This window comes from Anomaloglossus baeobatrachus, chromosome 2 (assembly GCF_048569485.1).
Source record: "Anomaloglossus baeobatrachus isolate aAnoBae1 chromosome 2, aAnoBae1.hap1, whole genome shotgun sequence".
Classification (NCBI taxonomy): Eukaryota; Metazoa; Chordata; class Amphibia; order Anura; family Aromobatidae; genus Anomaloglossus; species Anomaloglossus baeobatrachus.
Genome location: NC_134354.1, coordinates 474340034 through 474359596, shown reverse-complemented (window position 1 = coordinate 474359596; position 19563 = coordinate 474340034). Strand labels below are relative to the sequence as shown.

At 50.7% G+C, this 19563-nt stretch overlaps 1 protein-coding gene across 1 annotated transcript in view; it reads right to left on the bottom strand.

Moving 5' to 3' along the window:
• Positions 1–19563, bottom strand: part of ZZEF1 (zinc finger ZZ-type and EF-hand domain containing 1) — a 337771-nt gene that overhangs the window by 282386 nt on the left and 35822 nt on the right. Inside the window, exon 5 of the mRNA XM_075336372.1 lies at positions 10199–10398. Coding sequence (XP_075192487.1) covers positions 10199–10398 — 200 coding nt within the window. The remainder of the gene's footprint in view (positions 1–10198; positions 10399–19563) is intronic.

Genomic DNA, 19563 nt, shown 5'->3' with positions numbered 1-19563 from the left:
ATTTTATGATGCATTTTTCCTGATACCCTTGTGAAAATACTAATTTTTATGGCTAAAGTAACATTTTTGTGTTAAAAAAGTAAAATTTTCATTTTTTCATCTACATTGCTTTGGTTGCTGTGAAGCTCCTAAAGGGTTAATAAACTTCTTGGATGTGGTTTTGAGCAGAGTGAGGGGTGCAGATTTTAGAATTGGGTCACTTTTGGGTATTTTCTGTCGCCTAGGTTTCTCAAATCACTCCAAATGTGATGTGGTACCTAAACAATTTTTTTTTGTAAATTTTGTTGGAAAAATGAGAAATTGGTGATGAACTTTGAACCCTTCTAACTTCCTAACGGAAATTTTTTTTTTTCAAAAATTGCGCTGGTGTTAAGTAGACATGTGGGAAATGTTATTTAGTAACTTTTTTGTGTGACATATCTCTCAGATTTATGGGCATAAAATTTCAAATTTTGAAAATTGCAAAATTTTCAAAATTTTCGCTAAATTTCCGAAATTTTCACAAATAAACGCAAAACATATCGGCCTAAATTTACCACTGACATGAAGTACAATATGTCACGAAAAAACAATCTCAGAATCGCCAGGATCCGTTGAAGTGTTCCAAAGTTATAACCTGTCAAAGTGACACTGGTCAGAATTGCAAAAAATGGCCGGGTCTTTAAGGTGAAAACAGGCTGGGGGCTGAAGGGGTTAATGGTACCATTTTATGGTGCATATAGCTCACTGATAAACTTTCATAGAAAAAAAAAAAATCAGGTGGTGAAGAAAAAAAAAAACACAAAATTCCAGTTTCACCTTTATTATATATTTTTGCATTATAAGTGAATTTAACTGAAAGTAGTTTTTATTTTAGCTTTCTTTATTGCTTTTTTTAAACTAAACTTGTTTTAGTCGCACCATGTGACTTTACTTTGCTATTCTATTGTCACTTATATGTCAAAACAATCACTGATCTCGGGGATCGGTGATTGTTTTGTCTTGTTGGTCTACTAGGCATTGTTCCCACCTGGCCAGAATCCTACTCCACACTGATGAGGGGCAATACCCCAAAACAGCTGTCTGTGGATGGATAGCTGGCCTTGGTATTTCCCTTCTTATATCTTTAAACTTGTCAAGAGCTGGATATTGACTTAACCCCTTCACGACCGGACGATTTTTCGCTTTCCGTTTTTTTTTTCGCCATTCTTTTTCTGAGAGACGTAACTTTTTTATTTTTCAGTCAATATGGTGATGTGAGGGCTCATTTTTTGCGGAACGAGCTGTACTTTTAAATGAAACCATAAGTTTTACCATATAGTGTACTGGAAAACGGCAAAAAAATTCCAAATGCAGAAAAACTGCAAAAAAAGTGCGATAGCACTATTGTTTTTGAGATATTTTATTCACTGTGTTCACTATATGGTAAAACTGATGTGTGGGTGTGATGCCTCACGTCAGTGCGAGTTCGTAGACACCAAACATGTATAGGTTTACTTTTATATAAGGGGTTAAAAAAAAAATCAGACGTTTGACCGAAAAGAAGGGAATTTTGTTTACTTACCGTAAATTCCTTTTCTTCTAGCTCCAATTGGGAGACCCAGACAATTGGGTGTATAGCTTATGCCTCCGGAGGCCACACAAAGTATTACACTAAAAGTGTAAAGCCCCTCCCCTTCAGCCTATACACCCCCCGTACTGCTACGGGCTCATCAGTTTTGGTGCAAAAGCCCGAAGGAGGAAAAAATTATAAACTGGTTTAAAGTAAATTCAATCCGAAGGAATATCGGAGAACTGAAACCATTTAACATGAACAACATGTGTTATACAAAAACAGGGGCGGGTGCTGGGTCTCCCAATTGGAGCTAGAAGAAAAGGAATTTACGGTAAGTAAACAAAATTCCCTTCTTCTTTGTCGCTCCTTATTGGGAGACCCAGACAATTGGGACGTCCAAAAGCAGTCCCTGGGTGGGTAAATAATACCTCATAATAGAGCCGTAACGGCTCCGTCCTACAGGTGGGCAACTGCCGCCTGAAGGACTCGCCTACCTAGGCTGGCATCTGCCGAAGCATAGGTATGCCCCTGATAGTGCTTCGTGAAAGTGTGCAGGCTCGACCAGGTAGCTGCCTGACACACCTGCTGAGCCGTAGCCTGGTGTCGCAAGGCCCAGGACGCTCCCACGGCCCTGGTAGAATGGGCCTTCAGTCCTGAGGGAACCGGAAGCCCCGAGGAACGGTAAGCTTCGAGAATTGGTTCCTTGATCCACCGAGCCAGGGTTGACTTGGAAGCTTGTGTCCCTTTACGCCGACCAGCGACAAGGACAAAGAGTGCATCCGAGCGGCGCAGGGGCGCCGTTCGAGAAATGTAGATCTTGGCGGACGTAGGTTTCCTAGCCTGTCTCATAGTGGCAATGACCTCTTGAGATAATCCTGAAGACGCTAGGATCCAGGACTCAATGGCCACACAGTCAGGTTGAGGGCCGCAGAATTCAGATGGAAAAACGGCCCTTGAGACAGCAAATCTGGTCGGTCTGGCAGTGCCCACGGTTGGCCGACCGTGAGATGCCACAGATCCGGGTACCACGACCTCCTCGGCCAGTCTGGAGCGACGAGGATGACGCGGTGGCAGTCGGCCCTGATCTTGCGTAACACTCTGGGCAACAGTGCCAGAGGAGGAAACACATAAGGAAGCCGAAACTGCGACCAATCCTGAACTAAGGCGTCTGCCGCCAGAGCTCTGTGATCTTGAGATCGAGCCATGAATGTTGGGACCTTGTTGTTGTGCCGTGACGCCATTAGGTCGACGTCCGGCATCCCCCAGCGGCAACAGATCTCCTGAAACACGTCCGGGTGAAGGGACCATTCCCCTGCGTCCATGCCCTGGCGACTGAGAAAGTCTGCTTCCCAGTTTTCTACGCCCGGGATGTGAACTGCGGATATGGTGGATGCTGTGGCTTCCAACCACAGCAGAATCCGACGAACTTCCTGGAAGGCTTGCCGACTGCGTGTCCCACCTTGGTGGTTGATGTAAGCCACCGCTGTGGAGTTGTCCGACTGAATTCGGATCTGCTTGCCTTCCAGCCACTGCTGGAACGCTTTTAGGGCAAGATACACTGCCCTGATCTCCAGAACATTGATCTGAAGTGAGGACTCTTGCTGAGACCACGTACCCTGAGCCCTGTGGTGGAGAAAAACTGCTCCCCACCCTGACAGACTCGCGTCCGTCGTGACCACCGCCCAGGATGGGGGTAGGAAGGATTTCCCCTTCGATAATGAGGTGGGAAGAAGCCACCACCGAAGGGAAGCTTTGGTTGCCTGAGAGAGGGAAACGTTCCTGTCTAGGGACGTCGGCATCCTGTCCCACTTGCGTAGGATGTCCCATTGAAGTGGACGCAGGTGAAACTGCGCGAAAGGGACTGCTTCCATTGCTGCCACCATCTTCCCCAGGAAGTGCATGAGGCGCCTCAAGGGGTGTGACCGACCTTGAAGGAGAGATTGCACCCCTGTCTGTAGTGAACGCTGTTTGTCCAGCGGAAGCTTCACTATTGCTGGAAGAGTTTGAAACTCCATGCCAAGATATGTCAGCGATTGGACCGGTGTCAGATTTGACTTTGGAAAATTGATGATCCACCCGAAACTCTGGAGAATCTCCAGAGTAACGTTGAGGCTGTGTTGGCATGCCTCTTGAGAGGGTGCCTTGACCAGCAGATCGTCTAAGTAAGGTATCACTGAGTGACCCTGAGAGTGGAGGACCGCAACTACTGTAGCCATGACCTTGGTGAAAACCCTTGGGGCTGTCGCCAGGCCGAACGGCAGTGCCGCGAACTGAAGGTGTTCGTCTCCTATGGCGAAGCGCAAGAAGCGCTGATGCTCTGGAGCAATTGGCACGTGGAGATAAGCATCCTTGATATCGATCAATGCTAGGAAATCTCCTTGGGACATTGAGGCGATGACGGAGCGGAGGGATTCCATCCGGAACCGCCTGGTCCTTACGTGTTTGTTGAGCAGTTTTAGGTCCAAAACAGGACGGAAGGACCCGTCCTTCTTTGGAACCACAAACAGGTTGGAGTAGAAACCGTGGCCCTGTTGCTGAAGAGGAACCGGGACCACCACTCCTTCTGCCTTCAGAATGCCCACCGCCTGTAGAAGAGCCTCGGCTCGCTCGGGAGGCGGAGATGTTCTGAAGAATCGAGACGGAGGACGAGAGCTGAACTCTATCCTGTAACCGTGAGACAAAATGTCTCTCACCCAACGGTCTTTTACTTGTGGCAGCCAGGTGTCGCAAAAGCGGGAGAGCCTGCCACCGACCGAGGATGCGGTGTGAGGAGGCCGTAAGTCATGAGGAAGCCGCCTTAGTAGCGGCACCTCCGGCGGTCTTTTTAGGGCGTGATTTAGACCGCCATGCGTCGGGAGTTCCTCTGATCCTTCTGAGGCCTTTTGGACGAGGAGAATTGGGACCTGCCCGCACCCCGAAAGGACCGAAACCTCGACTGTCGCCTCCTCTGTTGGGGTGTTTTTGGTTTGGCCTGGGGTAAGGATGTTTCCTTTCCCTTGGATTGTTTGATGATTTCATCCAATCTCTCACCAAACAAACGGTCGCCAGAAAATGGCAATCCAGTTAAGCACTTTTTGGAAGCCGAATCTGCCTTCCATTCCCGCAGCCACAAGGCCCTGCGTATTGCCACCGAATTGTCGGCTGCAACCGCCGTACGGCTCGCAGAGTCCAGGACAGCATTACTAGCGTAGGACGCAAATGCCGACGTTTGAGAGGTTATAGACGCCACCTGCGGCGCAGACGTACGTGTGAGTGCGTCAATTTGCGCCTGACCAGCTGAGATAGCTTGGAGTGCCCATACGGCTGCGAATGCTGGAGCAAAAGACGCGCCGATAGCTTCATAGATGGATTTCAACCAGAGCTCCATCTGTCTGTCAGTGGCATCCTTGAGTGAAGCTCCATCTTCCACTGCAACTATGGATCTAGCCGCAAGTCTGGAGATTGGAGGATCCACCTTGGGACACTGAGTCCAGCCCTTGACCACGTCAGGGGGGAAGGGGTAACGTGTATCCTTAAGGCGCTTGGAAAAACGCTTATCTGGACAAGCTCGGTGTTTCTAGACTGCCTCTCTGAAGTCAGAGTGGTCCAGAAACATACTCTTTGTACGCTTGGGAAACCTGAAACGGAATTTCTCCTGCTGAGAAGCTGACTCCTCCACTGGAGGAGCTGAGGGAGAAATATCCAACATTTCATTGATGGACGCAATAAGATCATTCACTATGGCGTCCCCATCAGGAGTATCAAGGTTGAGAGCGGCTTCAGGATCAGAATCCTGATCAGCTACCTCCACTTCATCATACAGAGAGTCCTCTCGCTGAGACCCTGAACATTGTGATGATGTCGAGGGGATATCATAGCGAGCTCGCTTAATCGGTCTGGGGCTGCGGTCCGTGTCAGAGACCTCACCCTGGGATCCATGAGACACCCCGGGAGGACATTGCTGTTCCAACTGAGGGGGACCAGGGGGCAATGATTCCACAGTGCCCCTGGCTTGAGATGCCGGCCTGGACTGCAAGGCTTCTAATATCTTAGCCATAGTCTCCGAAAGTCTTTCAGTAAAAACTGCAAACTCCGTCCCTGTCACCTGGACAGTGTTAACAGGTGGTTCTCCCTGGGCAGCCCTTAGCAGAGGCTCCGGCTGAGAAAGTGCCACAGGGGCCGAGCATTGCACACAATGAGGGTCAGTGGAACCTGCCGGCAGTATAGCCGTACATGCTGCACAGGCAGCATAGTAAGTCTGTGCTTTGGCACCCTTGCTATTTGTGGACGACATGCTGTTGTCTCCTCTGAGCAATACAGGAGGGTATATAGACAAAAATCAACAGTGCACCATACAGTGTAACGTATAGTCTATAATCATGTAATCTATAAGTACACTTCTGCACTAGTGGGGCCAGCACCACAGGTGCTGCTTACCGCCTTCGCAAAGCGGGTGTGTGGGCACCAGAAATCCTGCCTGGGTCTCCCTGAGCTTGTCTCTCCTCTCCAGCGTTAGCAGAGCTGAGAGGAATGGCTGCCGGCGTCCTGAGGAGAGGGAGCCGTGGGCGTGACCCAGAAAAGTGCGGGAACTGGTGCCCCACTGTGCAGAGTGAGGGGGGTGGAGTATGCAAAGCATGCTCCAGCCCTCAGTGCTGCCGTCCTGTACAGCGTCCCGCCCTTCCCCTGACTGGAAGGGCTGGGGGCGGGAAGAAAACGAGACTAGGCCGCAAAAGCCGGGGACTCGAGTTATAAGCGCGGCCGCCGTGTAAGCGCGGTCGGCGCGGAAGTCCCCGGCGCACTAACAGTCCCAGCCGCGCCGTAGTGATAACCACGGCAGCGGCGGTCAGAGCGGCAGTCCCCCTACACGAACACACTCAGCGACGCTGAAGTGTGTAATGGCACAAACGCAGTCAGCGCTGCTGTCCCCGGTGCACTAGCACACCCAGCAATGCTGGAGTGTTGCTGTGCGCGGTCCCCACGGGGACACAGAGTACCTCAAAGTAGCAGGGCCATGTCCCTGAACGATACTCGGCTCCTATCCAGCATGGTCCTCAGGAGCTGTGGATGGAGCACGGTCTCCTGTGCCTGGAGACCGAAAAGATCCCACTTCACCCAGAGCCCTAATTGAGGGATGGGGAAGGAAAGCAGCATGTGGGCTCCAGCCTCCGTACCCGCAATGGATACCTCAACCTTAACAACACCGCCGACAAGAGTGGGGTGAGAAGGGAGCATGCTGGGGGCCCTGTTATGGGCCCTCTTTTCTTCCATCCGACATAGTCAGCAGCTGCTGCTGACTAAGCTGTGGAGCTATGCGTGCATGTCTGACCTCCTTCGCACAAAGCATAAAAACTGATGAGCCCGTAGCAGTACGGGGGGTGTATAGGCTGAAGGGGAGGGGCTTTACACTTTTAGTGTAATACTTTGTGTGGCCTCCGGAGGCATAAGCTATACACCCAATTGTCTGGGTCTCCCAATAAGGAGCGACAAAGAAAAGTGGCGCACGTTTTACGCCATATTCCGTGACCCGTAGCGTTCTCATTTTTCGGGATCTATGGCTCAGCGACGGCTAATTTTTTGCATCTCGAGCTGACGTTTTTAACGGTACCATTTTTGCGCAGATGCTACGTTTTGATCGCCTCTTAGCATTTTGCGCAAAAGTTGTGGCGACAAAAAAAACTCGTTTTGGCGTTTGGAATTGTTTTGCCGCTACGCCGTATACTGAGCAGATTAATGGATTTTATATTTTGATAGATCGGGCGTTTCTGAACGCGGCGATACCAAATGTGTGTATATATTTTTTTTATTTTTTTTTTAATCCTTTAATTTTCAATGGGGCGAATAGGGGGTGATTTGAACTTTTAGGCTTTTTTGTTTTTTTTTTAATTTTTTAAAACTTTTTTTAACTTTTTTTTTATTTTATTAGTCCCCCTAGGGGGCTATTGCAATCAGCATTCCGATCGCTCTGCAGTATCTGCTGATCACAGCTACACAGCTGTAAACAGCAGATACGCTCTCTTTCTCTTTTGCTGTGCGTGAAAGCAATTCATGTGTAGTACAGGAGTCATCACATGACCCTGTGCTACCATGACAACTAACGGAAGTCACGTGATCGCGTCACGTGACTTCCGGTATCGGGCAGTAAGTAAAAGTTTACCGCGATCGCGCTTATAATGGCGCTGTCACATATTGACAGCGCCATTTAAGGGGTTAAACGGCACGAGCAGATAACGATTCTGCTTGTGCCTAGCAGGCACACATCTCAGCTGTGAAAATCACCTGAGATGTGCGCCGATCGCGGCATGCTGCCGCCAACAGACCGCTGGCAGTAACATTATGACCACTAGGACGTAATTTTACGGCCCGCGGTCGTTAAGGGGTTAAAGGGCCACTTAATATGGTGGTTATGGTGGTCTCCTAAAAAGAGCCACACTCTGGCTAGGTCCTTCCCGGAGGGATATCTGGCTATTTTCCGTGTTGAGACTCCTAATAGAGGCTCCACGGACCCTTTTGATTTGTATTGTCACTTATATGGCAATGCTAAGCTCCAGTGTTGTGACATATTGTTTATCATTGTTTTATTAAATGCCAACTTATGTTTTAGGTCCTGCCATCTGAGAAGCAGCAAATAAAGTGGAGGAAGAAGCCTGCAGCTGCCATAGCATCCCTCCGGCATCAGATTCTTAGGCTGCTTTCCCACATCCGGTTTATGCAGTGCGGCTCAATCCGGATCAAAAACCTATGCAACAGATTCGGCGAAAAAAACAGATCCGTTGCATACGTTTTTCCATGCGGCCCATCCGGTTTTTGACAGATGCGGCTTGATACTGAGCATGCGCAGTGCCAAAGACCGCATCTAGCGACCGGATGCGGTTTTTGCCGCAGGATGCCGCATCCGGCGTCCATAGGCTTGCATTGTAAATCGCGCCGGATGACGCGCGATGTGTTTTTTTCGCCGCTCAAAAAAACGTGCCAGGCAACGTTCCATCCGCCCGCCGCATGGGCTATATATGCCGCGTCCGGCAAAAAACGGACGCAACGCAAGGCCATGCGGCACAATACGGCGCTAATGCAAGTCTATGCAGAAAAAAAAGCAATTGGCGGCAAAAAAAACCGGTTGCGTTTTTTCTGCAAAGCGCCATATTGTGCCGCTCAGCAAAAACCGGATGTGTGAAAGCAGCCTTATTGTCAAAATTCGACTGTGTATGGGGGAGCGTCGCTGTCTTTCTCAAGTTCCCTAGATGCCACAAATATTACCGGTATTGATAACGTATATCCCAGCCATTAAAGCAGTTAGCTGCTAGCTACAGAAAGAATCCACTCCTGTGTCAACACCCTCACTTTGACGCAACAGCACAGCACGTCGGTTCAAGGAAACAACCCCTTGACCGGGTTGTACTACTATCACAGGGCAGAAAAGAGTTAACGTTAATCATATTGGAAGCAGCTTTTAGAAATGATATGGCTTTTTCTCTAGAAGTCAGGTAACCACAGTACACTAATGAGATCATCCAAGTGTAGCCATAATGGCTCATCAAGAATTCTGCTTCCTCACATTACCACAAGTAGAGAAGCGAATGTGAGCGCAGGATTTGTATAGAATTTACAGACATGATGGCATCAGATCCATTCCACAAGCAGAGCTGGAGTTCAGTGATCTAAATCACATTCATATGTAATAAATAACACAATGTTACAAGATAAAGCAATGCTTTGTGAACCCATTTAGGATGTGTCCAGATAGTCCTTGAGCATCCACTGGATATATCCATTCAAACCCGTACGCGCCAAGTGTGTTCTTTTCAATTTCCTCTGCATCCGCTACCCTTAGGCTATGTGCCCACGGGGAAAGTGTCCTGTGGATATATGGTATCTGCAGGACATTCCACAGGAGCTCCCGGAAAACTGCGCACAACTTTGTCTGTTTCCATGCTGCGGTTGTATTGCGGAATGTCCTGCGGATATGCTGCGAGCTTTCTGCATTGAGGATACAGTACCATGGCTTCGGCACTGCATCCTCAATGCAGAACAAGTGCTGGAGTGATCGGGGCGTTCATACTGACCTCCATCACGCAGCACGTCAGTTTCCGACAGTGTCTGCACTTTGCAGGAGAAGGTGGGCGGGCCTGAACTAGCTTCGGCTGTCACATGACCGCAGCTCGTGCAGGCCCCGCCCACCTCCTGGCTCCACCGCGCTCCTCTGCACTGGAGGAAGTGACTCCGGTGTATTCAATCAAGGCAGGTAAGTATAGAAATCGCGTGGAAAAATCCGCAGGAATAATTAACATGCTGCAGATTTTTCTGCAGGAAAATCCGCATTATTTCCGCTGCGGAAAAAAACGTAGCATGGGCACAGCACTTCCAAAATGCCATAGAAATGGCTGGGGACTAACTGTCCTGCGGATTTTTGAGAAATCCACGGAATTTCCGCAAAAAAATTGTGGCAAATTCCGCAAATTTTCAGCAGCGTGGGCACATAGCCTAAAAGAAACTGAAGCTACTTTTTTGCTATACTATACTTTGAAAAAGTATTAAAATGAATAAGAACAACAGTATATGAGATACAGATTCAAGACTGGCATTCTATACGGGGTGCTCCTTGTACTTTTACTTTACACCCCAACTTATTTACAAATAGCAAAGCAAGACAAGAAAACCCAAAGCAGTAGATTTACTGGACAGACTCACACATCTGATTTATGTTTGCATTTTCCAGCAATGTCACATAGCCTGTATTATGGCTGGTAATGTGGACCTCGCGAACCTCCTGCAGATTGCTGGGGTTTCGTCCCACTGCAACACCCACTTGCTGGGGCATGTAACTCTGATCTGCGGAGCACACAGCGATTGATAGGTGTCTCAATACTACATCGGGCTTCATTCGCAACCTGCGGGAAATTAGCAGAACTTAAAACATGAACAATTCAAGATGATCAAAATGTATAAAGACCAATATGAACCAAATATTGGATCATACACAACATGCAAGATGTGTTCCCACGTATAGTGTATCAATAAAAAGAGAATTTTGTTACTTACCGTAAATTCTTTTTCTTATAGTTCCGACATGGGAGACCCAGAGCATGGGTGTATAGCTTCTGCCTCCGGAGGACACACAAAGTACTACACTCAAACGTGTAGCTCCTCCCTCCTAGCATATACACCCCCTGGTAGCCAGTCCTAGCCAGTTTAGTGCAAAAGCTGAAGGAGGACATCCACCCACAAGTAGAGACAGAGCAAAACCCGGAACAACCGGAACCTCTGTCTACAACAACAACAGCCGGTGAAAACACACGGAACAAGAAACCTGCCAACAGGCAACAGGGAGGGTGCTGGGTCTCCCATGTCGGAACTATAAGAAAAAGAATTTACGGTAAGTAACAAAATTCTCTTTTTCTTCATCGTTCCTTATGGGAGACCCAGACCATGGGACGTTCCAAAGCAGTCCATGGGTGGGAAATAAACAGAAAACTGAGAAGTAGGCGAAACCTAACTTCACAAATGGGCGACAGCCGCCTGAAGGATGCGTCTGCCCAAGCTCGCATCTGCTGAAACATGAGCATGCACTTGGTAGTGCGTCGAAAAGGTATGCAGACTAATCCAAGTGGCAGTCTGACAGACCTGCTGAGCCGTAGCCTGGGCCTGAAAGCCTAAGAGGCACCGACAGCTCTGGTTAAGTGTGCCTTGATCCCCGGCGGGAGAGGCACTTGAGTACACTGGTAGGTATCAAAAATGGCCGACCTAATCCAACGAGCCAGGGTCGGCTTAGATGCCGAGAGGCCCTTACGCTGATCAGCACAAAAGAGAGGTGCACCGCCTAAGAACAGCGGTGCGAGACACATAGATCCGGAGCGCCCGCACCAGATCCAGAGTATGCAACGCCTTTTCAAAGCGATGAACAGGAGCCGGACAAAAGGAAGGCAGGGAAAATGCCCCGGTTAAGGTGGAAGCAGCAACCACCTTAGGGAGAAAGTCCGGAGACGGACGGAGAACCACCTTGTCTTGATGAAAAACCAAAAAAGGGGTGACTCCGAAGAGAGTGCAGCCAAAACAGAGACGAAACAAAGAAACCTCCCTAAGAGGCTCAAAGGGGGGTTTCCGGAAGCCGTGAGGACCGGATTAAGGTCCCAGGGCTCCAGGGGCCGCCGGTAAGGCGGAATGATGTGAGATGCGCCCTGCATGAAGGAGCGCACCTGAGCCAGCCGGGCGATACGCCGCTGGCACAACACTGACAGAGCCGAGACCTGTCCCTTAAGGGAATTGAGGGATAGTCCTAGCTGCATACCGGACTGTAGAAGGGACAGGAGGGTCGGCAAGGCCAAAAAGGCCAAAGGATACTTCCGAGCTCGAGTCATAGTGGAGATGACTTCAGGAGGGATACCAGAAGTCGTCAAGATCCAGGACTCAAAAGCCACGCCGTCAATCTGAGAGTCGCAGGATTCCGGCGGAAAGACGGACCTCGTGAGAGGAGGTCTGGACAGTCCGGGAGATGCCATGGCACCACTACGGACAGACTGAGCAGGTCAGGGTACCAAGCTTGCCTGGGTCAGTCTGGAGTAATGAGAATGACCCGACGGCCCTCCTTTCTGATCTTGCGCAGGACTCTGGGCAAGAACTAGAGGGTGAAACACGTAAGACAGACGAAGCTGGGACCAAACTTGAACCAGTGCGTCTGCCGCAAAAACCTGAGGATCGTGGAGCCACGGTTTGACGGCTGAGATAATCTGCCTCCCAGTTTTCCACGTCTGGGATGTGGGCTGCGGATATGGTGGACTAGGAGTCCTCCGTCCACTGAAGAATGCGATGAACCTCCAACATTGCCAGGCGGCTGAGTGTCCCGCCCTGGAGGTTGATGTAGGCAAACCCTGTAGCGTTGTCTGACTGGACTCGAATGTGCCTGGCCGCCAACAGATGGTGAAAGGCTTAGAGAGCTAGAAACACAGCTCTGATTTCCAGCACATTGATCCAGAGGGCTGATTCGGACAGAGTCCAAGTGCCCTGCGCTCCATGGTGGAGATATACTGCTCCCCAGCCAGATAGACTAGCATCCTGGTGAGGATCACCCGGGACGGGGCCAGGAAGGAGCGTCCCTGAGACAGAGGGGCCGAAGCCACCACTGAAACGAGCCCCTGGTCTGTGGCGAAGCCACCACCCCGTGGAAGGAGGAAGTCCGCTTGTTCCAACAGCGGAAAATATCCAGCCGCAGAGGACGCAGATGGAACTGGGCAAGGGAATCGCTTCCATTGACACCACCGTCTGATCCAGCACCTGTATTAGGTGCCTGATGGAACGACGTCGACCGCCAGCGGAGGGACTGCTGTTTGACTAAGGGCAGCGTCACAAGTGCCGACAGAGTCTCGAATTGCGTCCCTGGGTGAACTTCTGGGTCGAAGTCAGAGTGGACTTGGACAGAATGACAAGCCACCTGAATTGGTTAGAGTGGCGAGAGTGAGCGAGGCACTCCGCTAACAGTCTGCACTGGATGAAGCCCAGACTAGAAGGCCGTCCAGGACAAAAGGATCACTGCCAACCCCTAGAGGTGCAGGACCGCAATCACAGCTGCCCCGACCTTGAGAATACTCGAGGGGCCGTGGCTAACCCCAAGGGAAGAGCCACGAATTGGACCACTCTGATTGCAAAACGTAGCCAACGCTGGTGTGAAACTGCGATTGGCACATGCAGATAGGCATCTCTGATGTCGATGGATGCTAGGGAATCTCCTTGGGTCATTGATTGATCGCAGAGACTCCATGCGAAAATGCCGCACCTGAACATGCATGAGAAGCTTGAGATCCAGGTCGGAAGGCACCGCCCTCTTCGGGGACTAGGAATAGATTTAAGCAGAAATCTCAGAACCGTTCCCAGTCGGGAACCGGTACAATTACTCCATTGGCCTGCAAGAATGCCACAGCCTGTGAGAAGGCGGCGGCCTTGGAGCAGGGGGGAGTTGACAGAAAAAATCTGTTTGGCGGGCTGGATAGAATTCTATCCTGTAGCCGTGGGAGATAGTATCCCGTACCCACTGATCGGAGACGTGTTAAAACCATACGTCGCCAAAGTGGGAGAGCCTGCCACCGACCAAGGACGTTGCTGGCGTGGCCAGATAGCCAGAAGGAGGCTGACTTAATGGCAGCATCTCCTGCGGTCTTCTGAGGACGCGGCTTCGTGCGCCATTTGGGTTTACGATCCTTGGCTGAGATAGTGGACGAGGCCGAGGGCTTAGAGAACGATCAGATGGAGGAACGAAAAGAACGAAACCTCGACTGATTCCTGCCCTGGACAGGTTTGTGGCATGGAAGAACTCTTCCCGCCAAGAGCTTCCTTAATAATTTCATCCAGTTGTTCCCGAATAGTCTGGTCCCAGCAAAAGGGAGCCCAGCAAGGAACTTCTTTAGAAGCATCTGCCTTCCACTTCCGAAGCCACAGGAGCCTGCGGATAGCGAAGAAATTATCCGAGGCCACCGCAGTGCGGTGAGAGTCTCCAGGATGGCAGACATGGCATAGGATGAAAAGACCGAAGTCTGGAAGTTAAGGCAACCATTTCGGGCACAGAGTCCCTGTGAGGGAATGCATCTCCTCTAGAGAAGCAGAGATGGCTTTGAAAGCCCGCACTGCTGCAAAAGCTGGGGAGAACGAGGCCCCTGCCGCCTCCATAAAGATTTGGCCAGAAGGACAACCTGGCGGACAGCAAAACCTTAAGCGAGGAGCCATCAGCCACTGATACAGCGGTCCGGGCTGAGAGTCTAAACACCGGAGGGACCACCTTTGGTGAATGAGCCCACTCCTTGACCACCTCTGGTGGAAGGGGAAAACTGTCATCAGAACCACGCTTTGGGAAGCGTTTGTCAGAGCAGACCCTGGGCTTGGTCACAGTGGCCTGAAAACTGGAGTGGTTAAGGAACACACTCCTTGTTCTCTTATGCAAGGTAAACTGGTGCCTTTTTGCCAGAGAGGGTTGCTCCTCTGATACTGGCGGCTTGAGGTCCAGTACAGAATTAATGTACAGTGCGATCCTTAGAGAGGTGCCGTCAGCCACTGATACAACTATCCGGGCTGAAAGTCTAGACACCGGAGGGACCACCCTTGGTGAATGAGCCCACTCCTTGACCACCTCTGGTGGAAGGGGGAAACAGTCATCAGAACCACGCTTTGGGAGCGTCTGTCAGGATAGGCTCTGGGCTTGGTCACAGTGGGCTGAAAACTGGAGTGGTTAAGGAACAAACTCCTTGTTCTCTTTAAGGTATACTGATGCCTTTCTGCCAGAGGGGGATGCTCCCCTGATACAGGCGGATTGAGGTCCAGTACAAATATAATGGACGCAATCAAATCATTAGCATCTGCATCACCTTCGGACAGATCAATGGTACATGAAGTAGCGTCCGAGCCCCTAGTAAAGACATCCTCCTCGTCCAGTGAGTCAGCTCGTGAATCAGAGCTGCGGGACGGGGAAGGACAGGGGACCCTGCGTCTCCATTTTAGAAGGACGGGGTCTGAGACCAGATGAAGAGTTCCCTGTGAGCGTTGCTGAGCGAGCCGTAGCAGCAGAAGCGCCCTGAGAAGGGGGCTAATGCATGCTCAGCACCACCGGAGCAGCTGGAGGGACCACTGATGAGCCTCCAGGCTGAGTGTTTATGTGCTCGGTACAGGCAGTACGAATCTACATGCAGTGCATATTAAGAACAGCCTTGCAGTCTTGCTCTGATGTGAGACATGCTGCAGAAGTGGGGGCTCTGTCCAGAATGACCCCCAGCAGAGTATATAAACAGAGAATATAAGCAGCTGCACAACCGGAGGTTGTGGCTTGCCAGACCGTTTAACATACATTTCTGTGCCCTCCAGTCCCCCAGCCCAGGCCCCCATTTGTCACAATGTGGTATCTCTGTGCCTATGCAGACATTGAGAATGCTGAGAAAATGGCGACCGGAGCGAGGAGAGGGGGCGGGGCCTACTCTGAGAGCGGGCAAATGAGGTAGACAGGGGAGGGAATCTTTCCTCAGTGAGGAGTGTCCGTTCCCTGTGCTGAACAGCCGCTGGGCGGAGCCGCACTGTCCCTCTGCATGACTGACATGCAGGGGCAGTGAAAACCGAAACTAGGCCTCAGGCGAAGCCGGGGCCTAGATTTAAACATGTGGCCAGCGTGCAGGCACCATCGGCGCGGTTCTCCAGTGAAAACTGGAGAACCGGCCGGAAATGTTAACACAGTCATATAACACACTCTCCCCAATAAATAATGTACAAGGGACCCCTGGAAAGACCACTTTCTGTGGTAAAAATGTCTCAGTACTTAGCTTGTGAGACGCAGGTGCCAGGTCCCTGGGAGGTGAGCGCTCCGTCCGGCAGGATCCTGAAAGGGCTGCGGATGGAGACCGGTCTCCTGCAAAGCAGTGAGAACCGTGATGGCTCCCACTTCAAGCCAGAGCCCCAGGGGATGGTGAAGGAGCGCGGCATGTGAAGGCTCCAGCCTTGTAAAATCAACCTTAACAGCACCGCCGACACAGTGGGGTGAGAAGGGACATGCCGGGAGTCCAGACTGGACCCGCTTTTCTTCCAAATCTTTGAAATCCAAAAAATCAAAAATCAGAGAATGCATGTGTGTGTGTGACCTCCTGAACACAAAGCATTGAAACTGGCTAGGACTGGCTACCAGGGGGTGTATATGCTAGGAGGGAGGAGCTACACGTTTGAGTGTAGTACTTTGTGTGTCCTCCGGAGGCAGAAGCTATACACCCATGGTCTGGGTCTCCCATAAGGAACGATGAAGAAAATATATATGCGTATATGACCACTTTACAATATACAGTAAACAGAAAGAAAAGGCTAAAAAGGGGAAGAAAATCCTGTGAGGCTGGATTCATCTTTAACAAATACGCTGAGAAAAGCTGCCAATATACTACAAATAATATATACATATATAGTACTGCAATTGCAATCAGTAGTGAAGAAGGGAATTTTGTTTACTTACCGTAAATTCCTTTTCTTCTAGCTCCAATTGGGAGACCCAGACAATTGGGTGTATAGCTTCTGCCTCCGGAGGCCACACAAAGTATTACACTTAAAAGTGTAAAGCCCCTCCCCTTCTGCCTATACACCCCCCGTGCCTCACGGGCTCCTCAGTTTTGGTGCAAAAGCAAGAAGGAGGAAAAGTTATAATTGGTTTAAAGTAAATTCAATCCGAAGAAATTTCGGAGAACTGAAACCATTCAACATGAACAACATGTGTACACAAAGAACAACAGCCCGAAGGGAACAGGGGCGGGTGCTGGGTCTCCCAATTGGAGCTAGAAGAAAAGGAATTTACGGTAAGTAAACAAAATTCCCTTCTTTGTCGCTCCATTGGGAGACCCAGACAATTGGGACGTCCAAAAGCAGTCCCTGGGTGGGTAAAGTAAAACCTCGTAATAGAGCCGTAAAACGGCCTCTTCCTACAGGTGGGCAACCGCCGCCTGAAGGACTCGCCTACCTAGGCTGGCATCTGCCGAAGCATAGGTATGCACCTGATAGTGTTTCGTGAAAGTGTGCAGGCTCGACCAGGTAGCTGCCTGACACACCTGCTGAGCCGTAGCCTGGTGCCGCAAAGCCCAGGACGCACCCACGGCTCTGGTAGAATGGGCCCTCAGCCCTGAGGGAACCGGAAGCCCAGAAGATCGGTAAGCTTCGAGAATTGGTTCCTTGATCCACCGAGCCAGGGTTGATTTGGAAGCCTGTGACCCTTTACGCTGGCCAGCGACAAGGACAAAGAGCGCATCCGAGCGGCGCAGGGGCGCCGTACGAGAAATGTAGAGTCTGAGTGCTCTCACCAGATCTAACAAGTGCAAATCCCTTTCACATTGGTGAACTGGATGAGGACAAAAAGAGGGTAAGGAGATATCCTGATTGAGATGAAAGGGGGATACCACCTTAGGGAGAAATTCCGGAACCGGACGCAGAACCACCTTGTCCTGGTGAAACACCAGGAAGGGGACTTTGCATGACAGCGCTGCCAGCTCAGACACTCTCCGAAGTGAAGTGACTGCCCCTAGGAAAACCACTTTCTGCGAAAGGCGTGAGAGAGAAATATCCCTCATTGGCTCGAAAGGTGGTTTCTGAAGAGCCATCAGCACCCTGTTCAGATCCCAGGGTTCTAACGGCCTCTTGTAAGGAGGGACTATGTGACAAACCCCCTGCAGGAACGTGCGTACCTGTGGAAGTCTGGCTAGGCGCTACTGAAAAAACACAGAGCGCTGAGACTTGTCCCTGAAGGGAGCCGAGCGACAAACCTTTTTCCAATCCGGATTGAAGGAAGGAAAGAAAAGTGGGCAAGGCAAATGGCCAGGGAGAAAAACCCTGATCAGAGCACCAAGATAAGAATATCCTCCACGTCCTGTGGTAGATCTTGGCGGACGTTGGTTTCCTAGCCTGTCTCATAGTGGCAATGACCTCTTGAGATAACCCTGAAGACGCTAGGATCCAGGACTCAATGGCCACACAGTCAGGTTGAGGGCCGCAGAATTCAGATGGAAAAACGGCCCTTGAGACAGCAAGTCTGGTCGGTCTGGTAGTGCCCACGGTTGGCCCACCATGAGATGCCACAGATCCGGGTACCACGACCTCCTCGGCCAGTCTGGAGCGACGAGGATGGCGCGGCGGCAGTCGGACCTGATCTTGCGTAACACTCTGGGCAACAGTGCCAGAGGAGGAAACACATAAGGCAGTTGAAACTGCGACCAATCCTGAACTAAGGCGTCTGCCGCCAGAGCTCTGTGATCTTGAGACCGTGCCATGAATGTCGGGACCTTGTTGTTTTGCCGGGACGCCATTAGGTCGACGTCCGGCATCCCCCAGCGGCAACAGATCTCCTGAAACACGTCCGGATGAAGGGACCATTCCCCTGCGTCCATGCCCTGGCGACTGAGAAAGTCTGCTTCCCAGTTTTCTACGCCCGGGATGTGAACTGCGGATATGGTGGAGGCTGTGGCTTCCACCCATAGCAGAATCCGCCGGACTTCCTGGAAGGCTTGCCGACTGCGTGTTCCGCCTTGGTGGTTGATGTATGCCACCGCTGTGGAGTTGTCCGACTGAATTCGGATCTGCTTGCCTTCCAGCCACGGCTGGAACGCCTTTAGGGCAAGATACACTGCCCTTATCTCCAGAACATTGATCTGAAGGGAGGACTCTGGCTGAGTCCAAGTACCCTGAGCCCTGTGGTGGAGAAAGACCGCTCCCCACCCTGACAGGCTCGTGTCCGTCGTGACCACAGCCCAGGATGGGGGCAGGAAGGATTTCCCCTTCGACAGAGAAGTGGGAAGAAGCCACCACTGAAGGGAAGCCTTGGCTGCCCGAGAAGAAGGGAATTTTGTTTACTTACCGTAAATTCCTTTTCTTCTAGCTCTAATTGGGAGACCCAGACAATTGGGTGTATAGCTACTGCCTCCGGAGGCCACACAAAGTATTACACTTAAAAGTGTAAGGCCCCTCCCCTTCTGCCTATACACCCCCCGTGGGATCACGGGCTCCTCAGTTTTAGTGCAAAAGCAAGAAGGAGGAAAGCCAATAAACTGGTTTAAGCAAATTCAATCCGAAGGAATATCGGAGAACTGAAACCATTCAACATGAACAACATGTGTATACAAAAAAACAGGGGCGGGTGCTGGGTCTCCCAATTAGAGCTAGAAGAAAAGGAATTTACGGTAAGTAAACAAAATTCCCTTCTTCTTTGTCGCTCTATTGGGAGACCCAGACAATTGGGATGTCCAAAAGCAATCCCTGGGTGGGTAAAATAATACCTCGTAATAGAGCCGTAAAACGGCCCCTTTCTACAGGTGGGCAACCGCCGCCTGAAGGACTCTTCTACCTAGGCTGGCATCCGCCGAAGCATAGGTATGCACCTGACAGTGTTTCGTGAAAGTGTGGAGGCTGGACCAGGTAGCTGCCCGACACATCTGCTGAGCCGTAGCCTGGTGCCTCAAGCCCAGGACGCATCCACCGCTCTGGTAGAATGGAACTTCAGCCCTGAGGGAACCGTAAGCCCAGCAGCACGATAAGCTAGAGAATTGGTTCCTTGAACCACCGAGCCA